The 19,532-nt window shown below is 39.1% G+C and overlaps 3 protein-coding genes and 1 long non-coding RNA gene across 6 annotated transcripts in view; 2 read left to right on the top strand and 2 right to left on the bottom strand.

Moving 5' to 3' along the window:
* The window catches only part of fryl (furry homolog, like), a 75,466-nt gene extending 68,391 nt beyond the window's left edge, over window positions 1-7,075 (bottom strand). For both annotated transcript variants that reach the window (XM_085447447.1, XM_085447449.1), the window contains exon 1: window positions 6,887-7,075. The gene's annotated coding sequence lies outside the window, so the exon portion shown is untranslated. The remainder of the gene's footprint in view (window positions 1-6,886) is intronic.
* Window positions 7,076-7,169: 94 nt separating this feature from the next.
* On the top strand, window positions 7,170-11,108 carry LOC146680257 (uncharacterized). Of its 2 annotated transcripts, XR_014918163.1 has the most exons (3): window positions 7,170-7,308; window positions 9,511-10,629; window positions 10,719-11,108. It is a non-coding gene; the product is annotated as an uncharacterized LOC146680257 (long non-coding RNA). The 2 variants fall into 2 exon arrangements; XR_014918162.1 differs by lacking the exon at window positions 10,719-11,108 and having other exon boundaries at window positions 9,511-10,671.
* On the bottom strand, window positions 9,271-13,547 carry ociad2 (OCIA domain containing 2). Its single transcript, XM_085449256.1, has 8 exons — window positions 13,416-13,547; window positions 11,817-11,972; window positions 11,638-11,722; window positions 10,425-10,478; window positions 10,278-10,325; window positions 10,054-10,201; window positions 9,536-9,619; window positions 9,271-9,339 (listed from the first exon to the last, which is right to left on the bottom strand). The coding sequence occupies exons 2-7, from the start codon at window positions 11,904-11,906 to the stop codon at window positions 9,553-9,555; spliced, it is 492 nt and encodes a 163-aa protein (XP_085305382.1). The 5' UTR covers window positions 11,907-11,972; window positions 13,416-13,547; the 3' UTR covers window positions 9,271-9,339; window positions 9,536-9,552.
* A 220-nt stretch (window positions 13,548-13,767) lies between these two features.
* dcun1d4 (DCN1, defective in cullin neddylation 1, domain containing 4 (S. cerevisiae)) lies at window positions 13,768-19,392 on the top strand. Its single transcript, XM_085448973.1, has 11 exons — window positions 13,768-13,833; window positions 15,125-15,195; window positions 15,293-15,332; window positions 15,540-15,627; window positions 15,763-15,851; window positions 15,953-16,023; window positions 16,272-16,363; window positions 16,527-16,635; window positions 16,807-16,911; window positions 17,081-17,183; window positions 17,291-19,392. The coding sequence occupies exons 1-11, from the start codon at window positions 13,815-13,817 to the stop codon at window positions 17,344-17,346; spliced, it is 843 nt and encodes a 280-aa protein (XP_085305099.1). The 5' UTR covers window positions 13,768-13,814; the 3' UTR covers window positions 17,347-19,392.
* The last annotated feature ends 140 nt before the right edge of the window (window positions 19,393-19,532 follow it).

The raw sequence follows: 19,532 nt of genomic DNA, 5'->3' as shown, positions 1-19,532 counted from the left end.
TCAAGGTAGTCTACCAAGTCGTGAGATTTACTTCTAGCAGGACTTTGGCTGCACGTCTCCATCAATTCAGAAAATTCTCTCCACTCCACATGAACCGATTCCCTGGATACTTGGATAATGATATGTTTTGCTTTTTCTTGAGAACATCAAGATTATGCCTCCAAATTCTTTTTACTTCAATTTGATATGCACTTGTGAAGTGATGACATGAAATATTCAGTTTGGCCAAATTCTGAAACGTAAATAATCCTTCCAAAAATTCCTGGCCCCAGTTAATCCCTTTCAAACTTGGCCAGACCTCACTTCTCACTAAACGTTCACATAAGTGACAAACCGAATCAATCACACAGAAGTAATTACATGTCTGAAATTCGATTATACAATTTTTTAAATCACTTTCTCCAACACATCCTGTATAATCATAATGCGTTAAAGACAGAGTGCTGCTGAACTGTCCAGTCACAGTTTCAAAGTGATGGGTCAGCCTACTGTTGGCTTCAGCCTGATTTGCTCTGTGTTGGGACAGGATTAAAACCTCCTCCTGAGCAGAGAAATAATCTGAAGATTACCCACTACATCCAAGAGGCAGTTACATAAGCATTCAAAGCCTCCAAAACTGTACTTTCCTTCTATCACTGTAGCAGCTGAAAGAGGCTCCTTTTATAGTCAAGTAATCTCATATCCAGTCACACATTCATTGTTACTGTCTGGCTCAGAGGAGACAGCAGCAGTCATTTTAAAGTAAAAATAAAACGAAGGCTTGGTAAATATAATCCAATCTAATAGAAACGAATACTGAAAGTAAGTACTGAGACTAGGAACTTCAAACTATTATCAAACCGTAGTTCAACAAAGGAAGGAAGAACAAACCACTTAGTCACACAGCACTCAGACAGAGAAGCCGAGTTGTGAGAACTTCCACTCTTAACATTGCAGACGAATGGTGAGAACAAGTCAGCGGACATAGCAAGTCAAAGCAAAACAAAACCAATGACAGCCATAAAGTCACGTCACAGCGACATACCGTTACCAACCTTTTCCCACCCACCACAAACACAGCTTGAAAATTTCAACAAAAAAAAAAAAAAAAAAGTCAGGCAACATCACTCAATTCTCACACTGAAAGACCTGTGAATAATATATCTGACTTCCTGTTCCATCTCAGCGACTCCAAAACACACACACACAAAAAAAAAAACATGTGACCGCAGAAGTAGAGTAAGCCAAACGCAGAGCACCTCAAAAACGCTGCAGCAGAAATCCACCCGAGTAACAAAATCTCCTGCTCTGTGTTTAAGCACTTGAATCTAAGTATTTTCTCTGGCCGTGCTTAAACATATCTCAGTAATTCTTCTAACAAGCAGGTGCTTTACCAAGTCCGAGTATATTTAAGCGTTTAAACATTGCACGTTTTGACGTTGCTGCAACTTGTGCAAAGAGCTAAAGGTCAGCAGTAGCCAACTGATCTGATCAATGGTTAACCTGGCTTCATATATTAAAACCATCCTGCTCTTTCTGGTATGGGAAGGATGCTGCAAATAGGAGGCTGATACAGGAAATAGGAGATAACCCTGACAAAGACAAGACTGTCCTGTCACATGTCCACTACCCACAGGCTGCAAAACTAAAGCAGAGTTTTCTTACACAATCAGCATTATAATTTAGAAAACTAAGAAAGTATAATTCAATGCTTTTTTTAAGATAAGTATTAAAAAGGTTTGTAGTTTAAAACTGTTTACAGTCAGAAAGAGGCAGTGTCTACAGCAAAATAGACAAAAGAGGAAAGCCTATATCAAGCCCTGTCCAACAGTAAATGACAGGCCTGGTCTGTTGTAATCACTACCTCTTAAACAAAAATTTACTGGTTTCTTCCAAATGAAGAGAGAAGTGTGCAAACACACACCTTCTTTGAAAGATTCAGCAGATATTCCTCTTATCTTAATCTCGCTCTGGATTACATTCATAGGCAGAAAATATGAGGCATTAAAGTAGAGTCAACTGATCTAAACACAGAGGAAATGCTAAGAACTTAGCTGAGGCCGACTTGAGGGCAAAGACAGGGTGGTTTCTTTGGCGAAGGCAGACCCAAACATCAATTATGCTCCAAACCCTCTTTCCCAAAGCCAAGGATAATCTTGCTCAGCAGGGCTCAATTATAGGTTATTTCTAGCTAGACTCAGTCCACATTGTGCACTATATTATGCCAAGTCTTCCAACACAATCAATAAAATGTATCCCTAACTCAGAGTATGTAATACTATGCATTTATCAGAAAGCACAATGAAAAAGAAGAGGCTTTTGGAAGTTAACTTTATAAAAGTGCGACAAATGGTGACAGACTGCTAGTTTCAAAACAGCTACACAACTACTAGTAGCTATAAATGAAAACAAACAAACAACTTACTGTAACTAATCCTCCCAGTGTCTTCTAATGTTCCTTACCCATTATCACCAACATTAAAACTACCTATCTGTCAACTTTTTTTTTCTCGTTACAGACTCATGAATATTCTTATCTTCACAGTTTCACAGGAAGCCTTCGTTGTGGTGTGTGACTTTCCCACCAACAGAATGAAAGAAAACAGCGGTGCTGTTCAATGTTAAGCACTCTGGAAATATAATTTGCATTGGAGTTAATGCTCAATGCATTAGAATGTGACCAAAGACAGGTCCTAGTAGTAGGGTTGTGCAATTCCAATTGTCATTGTACCTTTCAGCACATCTCTTTCCTTTACTTCACACTGCTTTCTTTAGTTTTTCCAGTTGATTTATGATTAGAGTTTAAGGATAATTAATTACAAAGTGAACTTTTGTCTTTTTTCAGTTTAATACATCAATTTTTAACTCCATTTTTAAATAATTGTAAATAATTTCAATGTTCATAAGAGTGACCCAAACAACTGATAATATTTGTTTTTGCCATAACAGAACAGGCCTAGATCTCAGCAAACACACACACTAGGGGAAATGGTTAACTGAACAGCAAGGAGTTAAACCAAATTTGTGTCTGTTCCTTAGAATCTTCTTTCCTCACTTGTCCAGTTAATGATTTAGCTTTGTGCAAATACAAACACAGAGACACCTGGATCAAACCTATGTTTAGATAAGATGTCTACCCGTCATTACTGCACCAAATAAATGACACGTGGTATATTATATGCTATGCACACATCACATGAACTTTGGAGTCGTGTCCGAAATTGATATTGAAGGTGATAATATAAAACCAACCGACTACTAGGTCAAAGGATATCAAAGCTTGTGCTTAAGAAAATAACCTAGCTAAGCAAGATGTTTGTGCAATTCAAAGCCCATATCCAGGTGCCAACATGACAGCCATGAGAGATGGGTATAGATAATAAACCAAGAAAAAAAAAAGCTTCAAGTATTAAAATAAGCAGAAACAGAACACCCAAATATGGTAGCACCTGACCACTACTGCACAGCAAATACACAGCAAACAAACCCAAAAACTATGAATGACTTCGGTCAATAAGACACATCAAATGTTTTATGCTGCATAAGATTTTTATACACTCCACTAAAATGTTTATTTAACAGTTAATCCTTGCAGGGGGCAGCTTACTGAGAGCCCACTGTTGGGGCATTTCACAGAGCTTGGTTTTTCATCCACATACTCTTTAATGCCATTAACGTCTTTCCAGATTAAAGCAAACACACTAATTCACTGGAATTATGTCCCAGATAATCACAGAGAGATGGTGATCTGCAATCTAGGGGGATTCCCCCTAGTTGGTACACATCTGTACTGCCATCAGAGGCTTATCCTGGTAGATTTTGGGGCAGGGACAGAAGAGCTGTAAGTCAGTTGCAAAGACCCACAGTCTAGCAGCCCAGTGTCAGTACATCACTACAAAGGGTTGTGTTTACAACATTTAAAGTAAGTGATGTGTGACTTTATAACAAGTTCACCTTAGCTGCAGTGCAGTACTTAACAGCCATTATACTGCAGTAGAAGCAAAGACATTAGATAACACTATTTTTGGTATCATTTCTTAACTTGAACTCACAAAACTCTTAATAAAGATTAAACAAATTCAGGAGAATTTAGACAGGGGTATTTTATGCCTTTTCTGACACACAGCAGAAGGTAGTCTATTTTAGATGCGTTCAGTGGAAATACTGTATGTGGGTTAGGTGAAGGTGCCTGAACAGAGTACGTAGGAGTGAATATGATGACCACTCACTGGAGGTAAATGCATCAGACAATCCGCTTGTTAAGTGTGATGTCTTTATGCTCCTTGAGTTCCCATTGAGAGTTAAAAATAATCTAGTGCAGCTGTCAGGGCATCTATGAAAAATGGCATTTAGTGGAATCAGAAGTTAGTAGCAAATTGTCTAAGTAGTCGACATCGATTGCTGAAAGACCATAATCTGACTTATGTAAAAAAAACTTTTGGATGGTCCCTTATTCACAAGGGGTCATCAAAGCAGGTTGGTTTGCTAAATGTGATTTGACAGATTTTTACAGCTGATGCTCTTCTTGATGCTACACCCCCCCCCCTCCCCCCCAAAGGGATTTGTGCTTTCCCCTTAGCTGTGAATCAGGGATCATTCACTTGTGAGGCAAATCACTACACTATGGAGCCAACATATTCTAATTTAGTGCTTAGAAAAACTTGCATAGGTAGAGAATGAAATGTTTTGGTGGTGCTTCTCTCAAGCAAAGACCTCACTTGAAATGACATCACTTAACAAGCAGACTAGCGCAACCTGACATCTCACACACTTTGCAACAGGAAGATGGCAATTTAAAGCCAAGATAAAGTCCAATCTAGCTAGGCTGGACATTTATTTTTTTAATCAGGTGATGTCTAGAAAAGATTACTTGGCTAGCAGTGCATGTGTAAAACCAGCAATGCATTGCGTCTGGAAAGTTTTTACAGTCAAAATCTGATCTTTTTTTAAATGTTTCACAGGCAACTAAATGTTTAAATAAGAGTAAATAGACATTATTCACTCTTACTCAACTGCTTTTAGTGTAAACAAGACAAAAGACCATCCAGTAGTGGTCAGTTTCTACTACTACTGCCACTCCAGTACTTTCATATACTTCACCCAAAGCTATTCCTGTACTTTCTTGGTAATACACTTTGTTGGTATATAAACCTTTAATTCAGCCGCTCAGCACTCTGGAAAAAGGTTTTTACTCGGGATCTCTTAATTTTTCTGTATTCATCTTTCCTTCAGTCCTGATGGTGTACCATTGCTGTCACAGAATTCACCACAACATGATGTGGCCACCACCGTGTTCAACTGTGTAGAAAGTAATGTGGTGTTTGTGTCCAAATAGTTCAATCTATGTTTTGCTTTTTTCTGTCTGAGAGACCTTAAGGTGTCTTTTGGCAAACTCTCAGTGTACTGATGGTTGTCCTTGATAGTTACCATAGGGCTGTATTTTCAACCATGTTTCTCAAATGAGTCACAAAGTATACTGACAGCTGCCCAAGTATTTTTTATAGACAAATTTAACCCCCCCCCCCGAATGGCACCATGAACAATTCCCAATGTCTTTCCCAATGTGAAAGTTCAGTCACTACTAATGAGACCCAATAAACTTCCATTTCCCTCCCATATCTGACCAAGTCTTTTAATGCTGCAGAAACACCTTAGTATCCAAAAATTAAAACAAATCTTATTGTAGGAAGATCAAGGATCAGTGATAGAAGTATGATGCACCGGGATTCAACTATCACAACAAACAATGTGTCATCAACTCAACGTTTCAGTTGTTTATATGTTTGCTCTTGTTATTGTGCAGCATATGTGCAGACTATGTGTAAAACATAACCGAATGCGGAATTTTGAACATGGATTTGGCATGGATTTTTAGCATACATTCTATATATGCTGCATGTTTTGCAATCTGTGCAAATATGCATAACAATGTTCCTGTTCTTCAGATCACTGTCCTAATTTGTTTGAGCAAAGGAGCGAACACAAACTGGCTTTTCTTCTTCTTATATAGTTTGGCTATCTCCACCTCCAGCCAGACAGCAGACTGACCAGATTCCTTTCTGCCTGTATCCAAGTGTCACTGCTTGGGTCTCAACAGAAAAGGAACAAATGCTTCATTGTGGGTCTTGATGCACTCTGAACAGGGGAATGAAGTCCTCGCAGGGATGATAGATGCAAATCTCGAAGTTCTCTCATTGTTATGCCCATGCACATGAAGCACCATGCTTGAATATGATTATTTCCTTTAAGCCACTCATAGTCATAACGTAATAAAATAATGCATCTTTATTTTCCTGAATAATGTCCCAGATTTAAAAAGAAAATAGCGCATTAAACACTGTTGGTTAACTCTGTGCTCGTGTTTACTTTGATCACAGCGGGTAAGTATACCAAACAAGTTTCACAGCAATTTATTTCCCACGACATGAACGTGAAAAGCTATGCTAAAGATGATGCTAAAGATGTACATAAAAAAAAGACTGATGTGGCTAACATACAGGAGAATAAGCTTCAATGTAGCCTTTAGTTAGCAACTAGCCTGCTGTTAATACTCCACTAAGGGTACTGCTAAGCAAAGGGCTAGCTAGCAGCAGCAGCAGCCAGTTGTCAACTACAAGTTAACGTTCAACATGTAAGCTAACGAGCTGGCAGCGATAAAAGTAATGACAACAGGAATCTGATCGATGCTAAACTTGCAAGGTAGACAGGCGATTAACTCGCCCCAGCACAGCAGCCAAACTCCCTCTTTTAGCATGCTACGGCAGCCGATTTTGGTACCACAGTTGGAGAGCTAACCTCAACGGCAAAGTTAATCGCGGAACTTGGCATAAGCCAACGTTAACTACATTCGATAGCAACCTCCCGTGCCCTCATTCACCTCACTATATGTTAAGCCGACGTTACTCACAACTTTTGTTTCTTCTCCTCTTAGTTGAGCTAGGTGGCTAGCTTGCAGACGATCTTTTCATTCGCCGAACAAGCTTCAACATCCTGGCCCTTCTCCATTGGAAGGATTTGCGTAGTGGTGTGATTTTTTTTTTCTCAGTCGGTTTCTGTGGTGGAAGAGCCCCACAGCCAGAACAGACGGCAGCTTGTTTGCCCCGCCTTCTTTGTTCTGATTGGCTCTGATGGTGTACGCCTACACAGAACTCTACGTTCTACCGGACAAGGAAAGTGCCAATCTTGATAGAACGACCTGTTGATTGGATGACGTCTTCTGCGGGAGTTTCACACGAATCTACCTTTTTTCCCCCTTTCTTTTTCAATCTTACGAGAGTACACCGGCCTTGCGCGGATAGGCGGGTAGTCGGAAGAGACGCAGTATGTCAGGTATTTTATGATTTATTTATATTTGAGCATTGCTGACGGCAGTATCGAGTAATCACAAAAATATCAGTTAGAAAGCTTCCAAACGGATACAGAGATTAAGTATTATTTCATTCTGCGGACTAAACAAACATTATATATTATTATGTTAAAATGTGGAATCAGCTGTATTGTCTCTTTTTTTAAACGATCATTTGGATATATTTGTTGAGGCGTGTGGGCATGCCTGCAGTGTGTGTCGTGCCTCTTATGGAGCACTTTGGTCAAATTTGACTGGATTGTCAGTTACCGATAAAGCTGTTCTGGTATCACTTATTACTCATAAAAATATATAAATATAACGCGGAGGGGACTACTCTATCTCTGTAAATAAACCAATTAAACCAATATAAAGTACTTAATATAAGACTAACTGTGGTACTGCAAAAATTGGGAATGATTTTGTTTGCATCACTATATGAAGAAAGTGGAGAAACCAAAGGCCAGCAGTTATGAGCTCCTTTCATAAACACTAACTGATATAAAATCATAAAACTGATTAAACTTCATATTTCAAAAATGACCAGCTGTCTTCATCAAAAGAGTCATGAAGTCCTTGTATTATTTGACACTTATAAAAATATAATTTTGGCAAAATTAAATATAAAACACGTTTCGTCATAAAAGGAGTATTTACTTCCTAAAAAAAAAATCATTTCATCCCAAATATGATGATTTATTGCCTTAATTGTAGGTTAGCTGAGCAGTGCTGCTAACTTTCCAAAACAGATTCAGGTTCAGACTCTGGCTAGGACCCTCCAAGACTTTTTCAAATACACTCTGGTGTTATCTTGGCAGTATGATTTGTTGAAATATGAACATTCACAACTGCCTTTAAGCACTCTGAAAAGGGTTTTCACTCAGGATTGCTTAATTTTTGCTTCTCCCATTCCTGTTGCAGTAAAGCATTGCTGATGCTACCATCACATGTTTGACTGTACTAACTGTAAGGGGGTGATGCAGACTGCCTCATATTTCTTCATTTGTTTGTCTGCACACCACGTGATATTGCTTCTCAAGCTCAAGGTCTGAGAGTCCTTAAGGTACCTTTTGGCAAACTCCCAGCTCACTGTCACATGCTCATTACTGAGGAATGTCTTCCATCTGACCATTTTACCATCAAGACCTGATTAGTGGAGGCCTGCACTGATGTGAGCAGTCTGGGTAACTTTTTAAATCAGACGTTATATTTGTAAATGCCTCTACACATATCTGTAGTAAAATCACACTTAGCTTAGCATTACTACAAGTAGTGACCAATTCTCATTCACAATAGGGTAAGAAAGCCACATCGTGTTTTTTTCAGTTATACAACTTTGTTAGTGCTTTCACTTATAGACACACGAAAGCACAGGTTTTAAAATGTTATGGCTGTCTGTTCAGCTCCAAAGTGCACCTTCTGTGCTATAAACTGTCAAAATTAAGACCAGATTTCTTAATGCTCAAAATGTGGAAAAGAAAACAAAGAGAAGCCATTATTATTATTAGACTGGTAAGTACCAAATATTAAAAACTCAAAGATATGTTCCCCGTTCCACCTTTCATTAAATTCTGTAATTTGTCATGTACAGATTAACCCCTTACACCTTAGTTGTTTTTGAAGGTAGCCAAGCATTGCATATTCACTGAGCAACCTAAGGTAGGACTACTGCTGCTGTTATGGATGTGGTCGTTACTGTACTCATGCCTGATGATTCAAGTTTGGCAAAACCTTTTTTTTTTTCTCCATTGTCATAGGGCTGTTATTTATTTATTTTCAGATCTCATTCTTAACATTCAATAACTGTTTAGTTGTTGATAATTATGTCCAAAGACCTGGCTTTACCCATATATTCACCTCCCTGTATAAACTAGAAATTCTATAAGCGCTTGCTCTTTGATAGAAAGGATAGCAGCGCCCCCTAGTGGTTATTTGATAAAATGAGACGTGTTTACAAGTTTTATTTAAGACATTGATAAGAAGGTGATGAATTCATGCAGAAAATCTCTCCAACACTGGTGAGGATGAAAAAGGAAAGGAAATACTTAAATAGGTGTGCATCAATGTACAGTGACACAAATTATGTAACATATCAAAGTTGTCCTTTTAAAAAAATATATATATATTGTTTTTCATATTTTCTGATAGTTTATATTTGCACTAATCTGAATACATTATTTTTACAGTTATGCACACTGAATGTTACCGTACATCCGTCCTCACAGTCTTTAAGCCTGTCCAGCTGGTGCTGCTGGAGCATTTTTCTTACATTCTTCACACACATGGTGGCAGGGTCTATGAGGATAATGTTTGGGTAAGTGTCATGCTGAGGCGTAAGGGTATTGATCATCCAAAGAGAGGAGAAAAAATAACAATGGCTGATAAAAATAAGTATCTGTAACATTTTTAAATAATTGTTTTTATGTCATTTATTAAAGGTGGACCAGCACAATGACACAATTTCCTCTGGGATTAATAAAGTAATTTGATTCCGAATGACTTTTGAATGCTTGCACTGTAACTCTGGTGGTCAATAAACAAGACAGAAGAGCAATTACTCAGAGAATATTAAAAAAATAAAGTAAAATGAAATAAAAACAAATGGACAATCAAATATACAACGAAAAACCACAAAGTAAGTCTTTTTCCGATTATCAACACTCCTCTTCCCAGAATCTGCGAATATTACCACACAACATGATAATATTACACAAACAGAAATTCAGCACCTGCCCTCCCTGTGTCTGTGACCAGGGTGATCTCTCTTTGACCAGGGTCCAATCCCCGGTCCACCTTGAATGCCAAGCTCCTGGAATTTGCTCCGACAAGTGCCCACATAGGATGCTTTCCCCACTGCAAATCCAAGGATCCCTGCAACTGAAGAAGAACAATTATTTCATTAATCACAGCTGCCACTTACAAACTGAGATCCAAGATACTGAAAGACACAAACCTGCTAGTTTTGGAAAAGGACCAAATCGCTTTGATGATTTCCAAATACCTATGTGGAGGGAAAAAAGTGATAACTATAGAAACACCTGCTTTACTTTGATCAATATCATGTAATTTAAAGTACGGTATTTGAATGTTAATGCTTTACCTTGGTAGATGAGACCACCGGTGACAGCCATGCTGCCCACAGACAATGGAAGCGCTAAAAACAGAAATCAAGTCAAACAGAAGTTACTCTGAAGCTGATCAAAGCCACAAACTGCTGGACAGCGTTTGGGGAAATATTATAATAGAATCAGAGTAAAGTTATTTTAAAAAGCCAGCATTCAAAACAAATACATAATGCATAAAAGGTAAGTTTTTCTGTCTGTGATTAAATGGCGATATTTCCCATATGAATGAATCCACTAGAAGACGTTAATTTTGCTTTGTTTGCCTATAGTTCAACCTAAATGAACTTTGGAGTAATGAGACATATACCAAAACTCAACCTCATGTCCATCTAATGGGATGGAAAGGACGGATACAGGAAGAAGTGATTGCTGCCACTGCATGTTTACATAACTGCTTGATGAGAGAAGATGAGCAGCAGCTGTGTGGTTAGTGGTGAGAGGCCGGGCCAAGATGGAGACTAAAGACAACGATGTGTTGCCACATGAAACACCAATAATCTTCAGTTTGGGAATTCTTTATCTAAAAAAGCCTGACCACAATATTTTCTTTAGTGCAAGCTGCTCACAGTAGCTTATACAATCTTAAGCTTTTGCTGTGATAATTATTTTCTGACAGTTGTATAAAAGATGTGTGGGTGTGCATAAATGACTGATATATCTTTAAACCTCTTGTGTTTTTTTTTCTTCTACTACTTTTTCCAGATCGGGTGTTTTTTCCCCCCTTAGTTTTATCTAGAACCTCTTTTTTACCTCTGGACACTCCCAGCCAAGCTTCACCCAACCTTAACCCTAAGTAAAAGCTCTGATCAGGCAGGGCAGAGTGGTTATAGTATTTAAATGATTTCTTTAAAAGCAATGCATATATAAATAATCATGATCAAATAAACACATTGTAATCACAACTGAGAGAATGACGAAAGTATAAAATCTTACTATGAGTTACTTACCCTCTTACTGATCTGCCCCCCTTTTTTAAGACCACACACTGAATTCCGCAGTGAAGAATGTAAACCCTCAACGGTAAGCTTGATTGATGACCCCTATCCCCTACTTCTACTACAAAAACCCTGCTTACACATCAAAGAACATTTCCAAGTCTTGTCTCTCACTGGGAGACATTTCAACAAATTGTTAATGAAAATTTGTGACACACGTGAGAGCATTTACTGAATGTCTGAAAGAGACTACCTCTGTACCAGAAGCTCTCCTCTTGGCACTCTTTCCAAACTTTTCTCACATCTTCTCTGTGAACATGGGCATCACTCAATGGGCACTGTAAGAAACAGAATAGAGGTTAGTTATCATATGTGACATATAGCATTGCATCTGGGCTCAAAATGTCTAGTACAAATTTGTTTGCCACTCACTTTCCACCCTCCTTTAATGGGAGCTGAACCTGAACCAGCAGCTGCCGGTTCCTCGGTCGGCACTGTTTGCCCACTTATTTCAGCACTCATGATCTTAGACCCTTCAGTAGTTTGTTGCTGGAGCTCTATTATGCTGCTTTTGAAGCTTCCCCTTGCCTGTGTCAAATGCAACAAGCTGTAATAGAACTTCCTGGACTAGACTTTTAACTCCGCCTTCCTAACAGAGCTCTGCCCAGTCAGATTTGTTTGAGCATGAGGATGACAAGCCAAAACAGGTCAGGTTCACCTCTGTATACCAGTTTACACGTCAGTGTTTGACACACCTTTTTTGCCTACAGCTTCGTGTTTGCTCTTTCATATCACTATTTAGTAGACCCACGAGTGTGGGTAAAGGTAACATATTATCTACATGTGTTTAGGCTAAAGATTCAATATACGCAGTCAAACTTCATAACAAGATCACCTATTATTGGTTATTTCATTGGACACACATCCCTATAAGCCAAAGGTCAAGGTTTTCTTTACTACCACTAATAAAAATGCAGATATCAGTGCTACAGTTTCTCTAATAATGGTATATATAATCTGTACTTAAATACCTTTCAACAGGTCACAGCTTAAGGAGCAAAGGCTCACTTATCCATGAAGCAAACACATTTGTTTTACTACTTATTTATTAACATCACTGCTGAGCATTAATTAAATAGTTTAAATTTTCTATATCCTAACAACTGCAACTGCACAAATTCTACAAAAATGCTCTGATTTAGAAAAAAAAAATAGTAGCTGTTCACTAGTACAGAACTAATACATAACATTATTCTAAATAACGTATGACTAAAAAAAATTAATTTAAAACTGATCCAGGCCAATGCATAAGGCATCGTATTTAATATGTGAGGTATTTCCTACAAATTTCTAAGTGTACCTGCCAAATAAATTTAATTAGGTTTTAAAAAAAAGGGGGGGGGGGGGGGGCTACATTCTCCTCCAAAATGTAGTTTAATAATATAAAAATGAAAACACACATCAAATGCAAAGTAACCCACCTTGAATCCACTATTAAATGCCCATATGCTGTAAACTAGTGCCGACTAGGACTGTCAATGCATAGAGAGTGTAACTGGAAGGCAAAGGAACTACATACACGACTGTGCAGTGGACAACTCAGTAGGCCGTTTTACCCATTTCTACCAGTACAAAGTAATACAAATTTAATCATGGCTGTATTGAGTAAGGTGCTGTGGTTTAAATAACCTGGTGAGCTTCTCTATACTCACACGGGGTATAGTTGCTTAGCTCATCATTTAAACAGAGTCATGTGAGTAACACCATAATGTTACTGATATATAAAAAAACAACTTTGGGCCCAACAATGTTGCTACGTTTGCATTCGTTCGTCTTGTACAAAAACTGAGATTTATAGTCACATGACAAACAGGGCATACTAAATTTGACAGGGTAACGTAAATGAAGGTAAGTGTTCAGAAAGACTTTATTTATCCCCAAGGGGCAATTAAGAGTGGTATTTAGGGCAGCATCACTGCAAACATTTAAGTGCTGTCGTCCTATCCTTGGTAAAATCAAAACATAACTCACATTACCAAACACACCGTCTCCTACTTCCAACAAACGGCGTTGACTTTAAGCGAACCCAAACCGCGATTACACTGGGAAGTCAATTTAGAAGTAGAACTACCAATCAGATTTCATCGTGGGTTGGTTTCAATTTTGCACGAGGAAATTCTAGTGATTGACGTGCGAATAGCACGGCCTGTTTTGAGAACTATGACCAATCACATTTCGTTGAGGGAGGAGCTGGTGTCTTTTCCCTCCCTGTCATGACATGACACCTCGACTAGCCAATTGACAGCGAGCAAAGGCGGAGGCGAATGAGGCTGACCTTCAATCCACAGCTGCGGGCGTGGCTTACATTGACAAGGCCCGCCTATTGGCCGGTCTGCGGACTTCCCACAGACAGTTGTATGTTTCATAAAAATGCACTCTGATGCGGCAAGTAAGTAGTAACGTTAGAGAGGTTTTTCTGGATCAATTTGGGACCCCATAGCGCGTGTGGCACAGACGTTAATAGTCTTGCTCTGTTTTGAACAACAGTTTTGTCTCATGGTCGTGTGGCGTTTGATGAGGACGCGTGAATTCTGTGCTATTTGCTGCTCTCTTTGTATTTGCTAGTGCTGTCTTGTGCGACAACAAAGGGAGGATAGCTGGTGTAATTTTAGCTGTTTGGACATGTGGAAGGTTATATTTGACACTGAAGGTTTTGCGAAGTTAATTTTTCGAGTCGCGTTAGCGGTGCTCGGCTGAATGCGGCTGACGTTAGTTAAATTCAGATGGTTTTCGATGGTTAAACGGCGTGTTGAGCTGTTTATATTCATCTTCATGGGTCACGTACAGCAGGTATCAGCTCACATTTGGCATCCACGCAGGACCATTGCAAATCGGTCAATATTCTGGTCAACTGCGGACTCTTACAGGGAATGAAAATTGTGACGCAGTTGTGTAAAACAGCTTTCATTGCCTGCTGCAGCACTGCCGCCGGGTTTTGCGCCATCTACACCAGCTGCTGCAAACGCCTGTGCGTTGGTTTTGTGCCAGAACACATATAATGTTGTATATTTTTCAAACAACGTAAAATGCATTCAATCAGTTGGTGTAAATGTTGGGGGTAGAAGGGTCTGAGAGAAGTAGTTGTTTTGCAAATGCATGGGAATTGTAGTTTAGTATCCCAAACAGAGCTTAGCTTCCAATGGCCTGTTTAGAGGAAATGGACTACAACGCCCATACGTCCAAACTCTCCAGATACTTTGTAAACTCTGTGCAAGTTGCGCGTCTGCACTGCTATTTTAGGTATGCAGCTAGTGCTATCTGCTCGGCAGTGTACTGGTTTGAGTGTGGTTTTGGCCTCTGAAAAAACGTTAAAATCATCGGTGTTTGGTGACAGCTTTTAATCGACAGTGCACAGAAGGCTTGAAGCGAGAAGGTAGCATGCATGATCGTTCTCACGTCTTTAGAGGAATGCAGTCCCTCCCTCATTCGTGTGAGATATTTTCAGCAACGTAGATCTTTGAAAACTGGAAATCAAGCGATAGTAGTGCGTGCTCTGTGAATGTTGTGTGATTCCTAATCAAAGATCACCTGAGATTTGAGTCCAGTGTTCTTACTGGGGCTGTGATGATGTCACCTTCTTGTACCCTTGTGCTCATGCCAAGCATGATCAGGAGCATAAAGCTGAGTGTCACGGTTTAGTTTAGTTCTTTTCTGACGTTATATTTATTTTTTGGAAATAGATTTTCAGCTGAATTCCCACTTGACTACACTGGCCAGCATCCATAAGATCCACCACACCTTGCACAGGCTGGTAAATGCATATTAGCAATATGTTTATGTGTGCTTTATTTTAGCATGCATGTGCCCTGTACATCTGTGTCCTACTCACACATATTTGTTTTGAATAGAACTTGGCAGAAGAAGTTGGACAGGACAGCCACCCCTCAGGTAACTATACAGCTGCTCCTTTTTTTATGTTTTTTTTTAAATCAGTTTAGTGTTTTTATCAGGCCAGATGTACATTAACATATCACTTTCTGAAGTGGACTCTCAGTGCTTGGCTAGTACTCAAATGTTTTGCTATAGAAAGTTGGCATATTGCATGTTGTTCTTAAAGATTTATTCTTTCATTTTCTCCTCTGTTTACTTCCCTAGCTTGTTGCTCTAAAGCCATGCCTCCTAGGAAAAAGAGGAGACCCTCTGCTGGAGATGACATGTCAGCCAAGAAAAGTCGCCAGGACAGGTGCGAGATCCCTTTAATTAAATATTCAGTGAACTTGAATATGTGCAGTACACAGTTTATTTTGCCATTCGTAAACATATAATAAACGGTGTACTGTACGTGTAGTATGGTTGAAATTTTCTTTTTCCTTCACAGCGTTTTCAGAAAACATGAAACATCCCAAATCCGAGAGGAGGAGATGTTTTCTAGTAAAAGATGCTTGGAGTGGTTCTATGAATATGCAGGTGAGCACTTACTGGACACACTCTTAGTTTCATTGCATTTGACCTCTTCTCAGTGCATACATGGGAAATTGCTGCTATTGACATTTGTTTATCATGAATAGGCTGCGATGATGTGGTGGGTCCAGAGGGCATGGAAAAATTCTGTGAGGACATCGGGGTGGAGCCGGAGAATGTAAGCGCATATTTAAAATCTTTCATATTTCGACATCTGTTTATCTCTCTGGCATTTTCTTTAATGACATCCTTTTGGAAGTGGTGACAATTTGCATTTCTGATCATTTCTGAGACTTTATAAAAGTCTATCTTTTAATCTGCATTCTCAATCAGCAGTCCTAGACCTTTAAGGTCATGTGATATGTAATGGATTGAATATCTTGTATTTAAGAATATCTGCAACTGTCATTTGTTGCTTGTGGTTAGGTGGTGATGCTGGTTCTTGCTTGGAAGCTGGATGCCCAGAGTATGGGATATTTCACCCTTCAGGAGTGGCTGAGAGGCATGGGCTCATTGCAGTATGTCATTTACTTACTTTAGTGCTTTTTTCTTCTTCTTCATTTTTTTTAAAATATAATACAGTTTTCAAGATTTCCTATCTAGATTGATGTGTTTTCTTAGTGTAACTTGCATTAAATTGGATCCTGTAACATACCTAAGCTAGTTTTCTGCTGCCGTCAGGTGTGATTCGACTGAGAGGCTGAGGAATTCACTTGACTACCTGAGATCTGTCCTAAATGACAGCACCAGCTTTAAGCTCATTTATAGATATGCCTTTGATTTTGCTCGGGTGAGTGGAGCAGTCAACACACAGCATTCAACAACCAGGTTAAATTCATTTGAACAAATACAAAAATCTCAGTAAGAAACAGTAAATATTGTAATCTGGCTGTCTGACTTGACTGTCTGTTTGGACTTGTTGCATTGATTTGAGAAAGTCTTGGGTGTTCTGATTGTACAGGAAAAGGATCAGAGGAGTTTGGACTTGAACACAGCCAAATGTATGTTGGGGCTTCTTCTGGGAAAGACGTGGCCTTTGTTTCCTGTGTTTAATCAGTTTCTAGAGGTAAACAGTTTGGTTGGTTGGGGTGTTTGTTTTGTTTTTTAAGAAAATCAGTCACAGAAGTCTCGTGGAGTAGTTGTATATACCATCATTTGTTGCCCATTTTAACCTTGGAAAGAGCTGTTGTAGCTAAAAAGCTATCACTCTAAAGGATTTATTTGTTATTCCTCAGCAATCAAAGTACAAAGTCATCAACAAAGACCAATGGTGCAATGTTTTAGAGTTCAGCAGGACAATCAACCTGGACCTCAGCAACTATGATGAAGATGGTGCCTGTAAGTGAGCACACATTTACGTGTAGCTGAGTGTTACCCAAATACTAATTTTGTAATATACTGAAATTTGTGCCTCATCTTTGTTTTTGTTTGTTTTTTTTCATTAGGGCCTGTTTTGTTGGACGAGTTTGTGGAATGGTACAAAGAAAGACAGATGTCATAACTGCAGCGCAAAAATGGGAAAGTAATACAACTGTGACAACAACGACTCTGAGAATCAATAACCAATAAGTAACCAATACAAAAAAAAGTAAAGGAGTGACTGTGGGTGCTTCCTGGGGAAAGGAGGGGTTGGGGCTGTGGGTGGGCTAGGGTGGGGTTGCTGGGTTTGCAGCCTGCATGCACGCTGCTCAGAGCGTGGAGGCAGGAGGGCTGCTGTGCTCCCTACCGAAGTTGCGTAGTGGGCAAGCTTGCAGCAATCTCCAGTGGCATTGCTCTCTCACTGTGACATGTCATATTGCTGTCTGTGTTAGGATAACGTGGTGTCATACATGGATGATGGAAGCAAAATGGTATTGTGTGGGAGAACCACTCCTCACCCCTTGTCTTCAGCACAGAGAAACTGAGAGAAGTGACCATTCATGCATTGTGTCTGAGTCTTAAATAGGGTCACTTTGACCTGGGCACATTAAAGTATTATACATCTGTGCAATGAACTTGAACTTGAGCTTTTCTGGACAGATAGCACTTAATTTTATTTTTTTTTGTCATATTTTGAGTTTCATAGGAGTACTTCAAGAAGCACACTGTGTCAAATGGTTGATTGCAAGTTTCTATTCTATTGATTTGTGCCAGTTTGTAGTTGTTTTTTGTTTGTTTTCTTCTTTCCCCTCCAGTTTTGATTGCTTCAGCTTTTTTTGTTGTTGTTTTTTTTTTGTTTTTGCTTCTAGCTATTCATTTGCTAGCCCCCTGCAAAGGCTTCAGACCTCATAACACCAAACAGTTTAGCATTGCTGCTTACTAACTCTTATTACAGTACAGCGGTGAGCCACTAGTGCTCTGATCAGCATTTATTGGTCTGATGACTGATTTATGTATCTACGTTCTGTAGATGAGAGTATTACTGTGCCTCAAAACATGGAAGTCACTTTGTGTGTCCCACACACATACCAATAAACCCAAATGTACATACACGTGTGATAAGAGTACATGCACACAGACACACTGAGTGGTCAGGGATTATTTCAGGATGAACTCAGACTGTTTTGGCTGTGTTATAAGTTGACATAGAGCTAGTTGGTGTCCATTTTGTCTTGATATGTGGCATCTGTTTGTCTTCCTTAGTCCACTGATAGTTTCAGGTCTCCTCTTACCAGTAGCATCTCTCCCAACACTGACGGTGTTAATGTAACTGCAGTGGAAGACCGGTGACCCTCTCAGGATGAGGTCCTTTAGGCTTGAGTAGTAAGGTACGTTTGGTGAAAGTGTTGCTTTATACCACCCATAGGATGTACTCAAAACAGTGGACACTGACAGTTTGGAACTTTGTGATGATGCTATGCTGTTCTTTTCGCCTAGTATAATGTTCTTGTAACACATGTATAAATTTTTGTCTTTGGCTGTGATGTGATGCTGAATTGTCAGAAGATTTAATATTTGCATGCATGCTCCGACAGAGCCTTTTGTGAATGGATGAGATTTTTTGAAAACATTTTTCAAACTTTTTGTTTTTGTTTTGTACAGGTTTTTGTGCAAGTGTTTTGTGCTTAATTTCATAAACACAATCATGTTCTTTGAATTCTGATGATAAACATGATTGTGTCTATTAAGACCTGGAACACACCTGTAACCTCATGGTGGAACAGGAGTTCCCTCCTGCATTTACCCTTTGTTACACATCCTTACATATGCTGCAAAACTTTGGCAAACTGCAGGCAATGCAGACAGTAGCCTGTTTTGCTACTGTTGCACTACATTGTCATGACATACATAAACGCTTCCATAAATCCATTTCAGTTGAAAACTACACAGAAACCTTTGTCGTCACTACAATGCATCGACCATCAGCATAAACCTTAAGACTAAAGTAGTTGTAGGATTGCTTACCAAATACTGTGTAGAGATCAGTGGTTTAGTCTTCTCCCTTGATAATGCAGGAGGATGAACAGCCTTGTCCCAACTGTATATATGTATGTAAACTATGTGTCTATATGTCTGTTTTCACTATAACCTGTGTCTATACAAGTAAATAAAATGGTTTATTAACTTATTTATGGCTTATGTTCTGGTTATTTAGTTGATAGTTCGCCCTTGTTTAACCTTATAATGTCAAGTGTATCACATTTAATACATAGGATTTTGAGACCTCTACATCATCAGTTTTTGTACCTGTAATAGCTAAATAAATTG

The sequence above is a fragment of the Copadichromis virginalis genome, linkage group LG23 (genome assembly GCF_057382275.1).
Source record: "Copadichromis virginalis isolate Kocher_CV1m ecotype Utaka linkage group LG23, C_Virginalis_male_GT1.1, whole genome shotgun sequence".
NCBI lineage: Eukaryota > Metazoa > Chordata > Actinopteri > Cichliformes > Cichlidae > Copadichromis > Copadichromis virginalis.
The sequence above is the reverse complement of the archived record's forward strand: the minus strand, read 5'-3'. Positions and strand labels throughout refer to the sequence as shown.

What these genes read in the sequence shown, in the direction of transcription:
- ociad2 (XM_085449256.1), bottom strand. Translation starts at nt 11,906, where the DNA reads ATGAGTGCTGAAATAAGTGGGCAAACAGTGCCGACCGAGGAACCGGCA. An exon ending in GGAGAGCTTCTGGTACAGAG is followed by an intron (nt 10,479 to 11,637) that starts GTAGTCTCTTTC and finishes TTCTGTTTTTAG; the next exon opens with CGCTTCCATTGTCTGTGGGC. An exon ending in CACAGACACAGGGAGGGCAG is followed by an intron (nt 9,620 to 10,053) that starts GTGCTGAATTTC and finishes TTATCCTCATAG; the next exon opens with ACCCTGCCACCATGTGTGTG.
- dcun1d4 (XM_085448973.1), top strand. An exon ending in ACCACACCTTGCACAGGCTG is followed by an intron (nt 15,196 to 15,292) that starts GTAAATGCATAT and finishes TGTTTTGAATAG; the next exon opens with AACTTGGCAGAAGAAGTTGG. An exon ending in ATGCCTTTGATTTTGCTCGG is followed by an intron (nt 16,636 to 16,806) that starts GTGAGTGGAGCA and finishes CTGATTGTACAG; the next exon opens with GAAAAGGATCAGAGGAGTTT.